Raw genomic sequence first — 6,079 nt, forward strand, 5'->3', positions numbered from 1 at the left:
TTAAAAAAATAATGTTGCACTGTTTTTGTTTATTTATATAACTTGGTCCGTGACCGTATAAATATCTTCTTTCACTTTAATTTTTTTCTCTGTACTAATGGTATACTATATATATTTGTAAATTAAAATGTATTACATAATTTTTAATATAACATTTTAAAACACAACTAAGTAATGCCATAATCATATTTTTTTAAACTAAAATAAATAGTTAAATGATGTTTTTGCTTTTGTATCACTTTCCCCTTTGGGTATTTCTATCAATGAAGTTAAAAAAAAATGATGTTTTTGATTAGTGGAGAAATAAATGGTACGAATTAAATATACGATCGTCATAAAAGGAAAAAAGGGTTTTTAGCAAATCTTGTAAAACAAAACGAAATTAAATGGAAAGAAAAGAAAACATTAAATGGAATTAAAAATCGTTGCGGTGCGTCTTCTCCCTCCTCGCTCTTTGGCAGCAGTACAATAAACATTAAAACAGCTTTCTCTCTCCTCTCTCCCATTACTCCGATCTGACTCTCTCTCTCACTACTCAACCTCCCATTGGCCGAGCCTGTTTGATTATCGGAAACCCTAATTCCTCAAACTCGGAAGCATTAGCAAAGTCGAATCTCACAAACAGTTGCGGGGATGGTGAGAAGATGCTGCTAAAACAGTCAGTGATTAAAAAAATGATGATGACGAAGAACGGACGAAACGACGTCGTAGACGAAGAAGAAGATAACGACGATTGTTTCTACGAGTCACTGGATCGCGTCCTCTCTTCCTGCTCTTGCTCAACTTCCAACTCAGACTACGACTCCGACAACCCCAACCCCAACCCCAACATCCCCGATCCGATCCACGATCCGACTCCGTTTCCCCTCCCATCCGGCTTCGAGCTGTGGAAAACGGAGCCCGAGTCCGTCACCGAGAGACGAACCAGGCTCTTACGCGGTTTGGGACTCAGCGACGAGCCGGATCTCCCTCCCGCGACGAGCCACCGTAGAAAAGCCATCTGCAGCTCTCATCTCGCCAGATCAGACGTCTCGATCTCGAAGCGTAACGGCCGATTCGACAATGTCGATTCTGGTAAGCTTCGAGGATCTGTAGATAAGCTCCGTACGCGTAACAAAGAGACGATAGAGACTGTAGAGAAACAGAATGGGAGGAGAGATGTGGTTCTAGAGGAGCAAATGTGCACGATTAGGAATCTAGATACTGGGAAAGAGTTCGTGGTGAATGAAGTGAGAGAAGACGGGATGTTGGAGAAGTTGAAGGAGGTAGGCACCGATCGTCAGTTGACTCTGGAGGAGTTTGAGATGTGTGTTGGGACATCACCGATTGTTCTCGAGCTGATGAGGAGGCAGAATGTTGAAGATGATGTTAGTAAAGACTCTGTGGATTTGAGTGTAAGTGTGAGTGGGAGTAGAGTAACTAAGCATAGACGGAGAGGGAGTTGGCTAAAGAGTATAAAGAACGTTGCTAGTAGTGTGGCAGGAGGGTACAAAGAGAGACGAAGTACTGATGATAGAGATTCACTGTCAGAGAGAGGAGGAGGAGGAGGTCAGAGGTTTAGCTCTGCAACTGATGATAGCAGAGACATGTTGTTTCATGACCCTGAGAGAGTTAAGGTTAGGCAGTACGGGAAGTCGTGTAAAGAACTCACAGCGCTTTTCAAGAGCCAAGAGATTCAGGCTCATAAAGGGTCGATTTGGAGCATTAAGTTCAGTTTGGATGGGAGGTATCTCGCTACTGCTGGTGAGGATTGTGTTATTCAGATTTGGAAAGTTGTTGAATCGGAAAGAAAAGGGGAACTCTTGTCGATGGATAAACAGCAAGACGATGGGAGCGTAAATTTGTTCCTTTTGGCAAATGGATCTCCAGAGCCAGCTTCAATGTCTCCCATGAGAAGAGGGAGGACATCTTTCAGCAGAAAATCAGTGAGCTTGGACAATGTTCTGGTTCCAGAAACAGTCTTTGGTCTTTCAGAGAAACCTGTGTGTTCCTTTGTTGGGCATTTGGATGATGTACTTGATCTTTCGTGGTCAAATTCTCAGGTTGGTAGCATTTTGTTCTGTTATTCCCAACCACTATTCTCTTGGGATGCAAACTTCCTATGTGTATTTAGTTTAACTTGCTAGTGTTAAGTATACGCCTTCTGAACTGTTATGTGAGGATCTGCTTCCTTCAGCTATTCTTCTTTAATACTCAGGCATTGTTTTTGTTTCCAGCACCTGCTTTCCTCTTCTATGGACAAGACTGTTCGTCTATGGGATTTATCTAGCAAGTCATGTTTGAAAGTCTTCTCGCATAGTGACTACGGTAAGTGAATATAGCCTCTTGTACCGCACCAGTGACCATACTTTACTTGTTCTCCTAGTCTGTAGGAAACTAAGCATACATCGCAATGAGAATAAATTAGCCGCTTTGAGTGTGAACTCTGATTCTGGAAAGATTCGTTTTGTCAATATATTTGTGATATGAAATTTTAGACTCAAGCGGCTCTTCAATTTCACTGCAACATAGGAAGAAAAGATAACAATATATACGTTGGTTATGTAACATAAGATTTTCTCTCGGCTGATTTTTTTGTTTCCTGGTCCACACAGTGACTTGCATCCAGTTTAATCCCGTGGATGACAATTACTTTCATCAGTGGATCCTTAGACGCAAAAGTTCGTATATGGAGCATTCCTGATCATCAAGTTGTTGACTGGAATGATCTTCATGAGATGGTCACAGCTGCCTGCTATACACCGGATGGTCAGGTACACCATTGAATTATTTCTATTTTGGGCTAAAATTAAAATAAGTACCTTAATGAAGCTCTCTTTGGTTTGTAAAGGGTGCATTGGTTGGTTCATACAAGGGGACTTGTTGCTTATACAATACACATGGTATATAAACTCATTAACCTTGTCTCTTTCTTAGAAGTCTAAATTGTTTCTTCATTTTTCGAAACTTAATTTATTTTGTTATTTCGTTATTTAGATAACAAATTGCAGCAGAGAAAGGAAATCAATCTGAAGAACAGGAAAAAGAAATCCAATCACAAGAAAATCACTGGTTTTCAGGTAGAAAGCTAAAACAAGAAGCTAACAACACCGTTCTGTTCTTTTGATTTATACTTGCTAATGTCGGAAGCTCTTACTATTCTCATGAAACCAGTTTGTGGCGGGAAGTTCATCGGAAGTACTTGTCACATCTGCAGATTCACGGACTCGTGTTGTTGACGGTGTTGACCTTGTTCACAAGTTTAAAGGTAAACAATACTAACCTAAGAACTCTCTTCTTCGTTCTTACTCGGAAATGGATAACCTCAAACTTCTTGTGTGTTCTGTTCTCTTCTTTGGTCTTAAAACGAAGCTAAGCGTTTTTAGCAAATTTTGGTATTGCAGGATTTCGCAACACAAACAGCCAAATCTCGGCCTCACTTACACCAAACGGGAAGTTTCTAGTCTCAGCAAGCGAAGACTCCAATGTATATGTATGGAACTACGACTCAGACTCTCGTGCTGGAAGAAGCAAACGTGTCACAGTCACAAACTCATACGAACACTTTTACTGTCGAGACGTCTCTGTAGCCGTACCTTGGCCTGGAAAAATCAGTAACAGCAACAGCCCTGACGAGTCTCCCATGACAGCCAATAACCCTCCAACACCTGTCAACGATCCAATCAACAACAAAACCGTCACCAACGGTATCATTTCGAGCGCCACAAACCGATACTTCTTCGATAGGATCTCGGCGACATGGCCCGAGGAGAAACTTTTGCTGGCTGCAAAGAACCGGGCAAGAACTAGCCCTCGCGTGAGCGTGGACATGTCTAATGGACCGGTTAGCAGAAAACCGAGTGCTTCGGCTTGGTCTATGGTGATTGTGACTGGCGGTTTACGAGGCGAGATCAGAACATTTCAGAATTTTGGATTACCGGTTCGTCTATGAAGCCACGGAGAGAGTTTTACAAATCAGCAAGCCCAAGGCAAAAGTGAAAAAAAAATTACTTAGTAAAAACACCTTCTCGAGTCAATAGTGTATAGATTGAGAGAAGGTTGGTTCTTCCAATAACTCTCTTTTCTCACCATCTTTAATTATTTTTTTTTACATTTGTTATCTTTAAAATTCAGATCTCTAGCAAATATATATAATTATTTTGAAAGAAAATTCATATACCATAGTATTGGAGTTGTATATGAATCAGGAATAGAACTGAGTATATGGCAATTCACACTTTGTATTTGCTACTAGGCTTATCTATACATGTAAGTAATTTGTGTATAAGTTCATCATTTCAATGAATAAGTTTATCCTCAGAGCAGATTGTCCATAACAAATTATGGCATATTTTTGTTCCATAGCTCTTCTGCCATACACAGAGATGGAGAGACCCATGAAACTTACAAGTAAAAGTATGTACCGAGAGGAAATCTAGTTCTCGTATTCTCATTGGCTGTAAGAGTATGACATGGCCGAAACTTCAGCTATAGATAATCTTAGAGCATCATTATGAGTGGGACGTCCTTAAAATCTTTTTCTTTTCTGATTTCTTAAAAAAAAAAAAACCAATCGCGAGTCGCCACGTGTCGTCTGACCCGCGAACAGTATCTAGAACGCATGAAGGATGTTTCTTATATTGGGATTTTTGGGCACAGAAATTGAGAAAAGTGGCGGGGCACACACCAAAAAAACTAAGGACTTCCATTTGAGACACTGATAATGATGCTCTTAGTATTACATATATCCTCGGAAAAACATCTGCGGGGACCGCCCTTCACATGTCCCGACTCGTTTAGTAAAATCATCTCCAGTGGTTACTTTCATTTTTACTTTCAAAAATTTACCTTTTTAAAATAAAAAAATGAAACAATATTCACTCTAATTGTTTGCTTTATTTCTTGATTATAAAATAAATATTCCAAGTATGTTTAATCTTCAATTTATCATTAATTATTACTAGACACCTTATATTTTTTATATTTACTTATTTTGCGCAAATATTTTATTTTAACAATATTCCAACATAGTTATTATTTTATATAAATTTAATATTTTCATATAATAAATTTATTAAACATGAATAAACAAACACAAAACATCATAATTCGTATAAAAAAGACACCATACATATAATTTTTTTCTACAATTGATTAACAAAAGTGTCTAGTAAGAAATAAGCTTATTTATCTTTGACTCTTTTAAATTGAGTTACAAAGTTCTTAAAAATACATATTCATATGTTTTTGATATAAACATCTAATTAGATAAAAATAATAGTTGAAATTTTATAATTAATTAGATTATATTAAAGAATATAATTTATTTTGGTTAAATAAATAAATAAAAAGTTAAATACTAATTTACAATGAAAAAATTTATCTTAAAAATAATGAAGATATGTACCGTAGATCTTCAAAATTGAAGCAACACCGTCATTGTTTTATTTTGAAATAAAACTGAAATAAGGTTGGAAAAAAACTTACTTCAAAACGAAACAAAAAAAAATGAAGTGGGGTTAAAAATAAAGTGAATCTATATAAAGGCACACAAGCACAAACATTTATACAAACATTAACATTTACTCTTTAACGTGACAATGGCCCTTCAAGCTGCTTCTTTGGTCTCCTCTGCTTTCTCTGTCCGAAAAGAAGTAATTAATTCGCTTTTTACTTTTATTAATCATCTCCCTTAACTATATTCCGTCTTATAGACTAACTAACATATTTTGGTTGCAGGGAAAATCAAATGCTTCATCATCAACATCATCATCATCTTTCAAAGAGTCTAGTCTTTTTGGTGATACACTTTCAGACCAAATCAAAGCTGATTTTGTCTCTTCCTCCTTGAGATGCCAGGTACATTAACATAATCTCATTACTTGTAAATGTGTGTGTCTCGTTCGATACAGTGAAGGAACAATAAGATTGCTTGCAGAGGGAACAAAGCTTGAGGAACAAAGGAGCAATTATTCGAGCTCAAACAATCGCGACTTCAACCCCATCGGTCACACAATCTACCTTGAATCGCAAGAAAACCGTTAGAAAAAGGAAATTTATCGTCACTGGAGTTCATCAGGGCTAGTGTAATGACCCGATT

General features: G+C 37.7%; 2 protein-coding genes across 3 annotated transcripts; both read left to right on the forward strand.

Moving 5' to 3' along the window:
- The first annotated feature begins 426 nt into the window (after positions 1-426).
- LOC130499971 (uncharacterized) lies at positions 427-4,223 on the forward strand. The gene is given in 8 exon segments (XM_056994609.1): positions 427-2,042; positions 2,217-2,307; positions 2,595-2,632; positions 2,634-2,753; positions 2,831-2,882; positions 2,977-3,059; positions 3,154-3,247; positions 3,384-4,223. Coding segments are annotated over 8 exon segments (2,424 nt in total). The 5' UTR covers positions 427-644; the 3' UTR covers positions 3,932-4,223.
- A 1,342-nt stretch (positions 4,224-5,565) lies between these two features.
- On the forward strand, positions 5,566-6,079 carry LOC108853075 (protochlorophyllide reductase A, chloroplastic). 2 transcript variants are annotated; one of them, XM_056995127.1, is made up of 3 exons: positions 5,566-5,633; positions 5,719-5,838; positions 5,918-6,079. In XM_056995127.1, exons 1-3 carry the CDS (start codon positions 5,580-5,582, stop codon positions 6,062-6,064), a joined length of 321 nt encoding a protein of 106 aa, XP_056851107.1. In that variant the 5' UTR covers positions 5,566-5,579; the 3' UTR covers positions 6,065-6,079. The 2 variants fall into 2 exon arrangements, with proteins under 2 accessions (XP_056851107.1, XP_056851108.1); XM_056995128.1 differs by having other exon boundaries at positions 5,566-5,603.

The sequence above is a fragment of the Raphanus sativus genome, chromosome 9 (genome assembly GCF_000801105.2).
Source record: "Raphanus sativus cultivar WK10039 chromosome 9, ASM80110v3, whole genome shotgun sequence".
Taxonomy (NCBI): domain Eukaryota; kingdom Viridiplantae; phylum Streptophyta; class Magnoliopsida; order Brassicales; family Brassicaceae; genus Raphanus; species Raphanus sativus.

Excerpts from the sequence above, each read along its gene's own strand:
- LOC108853075 (XM_056995127.1), top strand. The coding sequence starts at position 5,580 with ATGGCCCTTCAAGCTGCTTCTTTGGTCTCCTCTGCTTTCTCTGTCCGA. Across the intron at positions 5,634-5,718 it reads CTTTCTCTGTCCGAAAAGAA|GGAAAATCAAATGCTTCATC; the intron begins GTAATTAATTCG and ends TTTTGGTTGCAG. Across the intron at positions 5,839-5,917 it reads CTTCCTCCTTGAGATGCCAG|AGGGAACAAAGCTTGAGGAA; the intron begins GTACATTAACAT and ends GATTGCTTGCAG.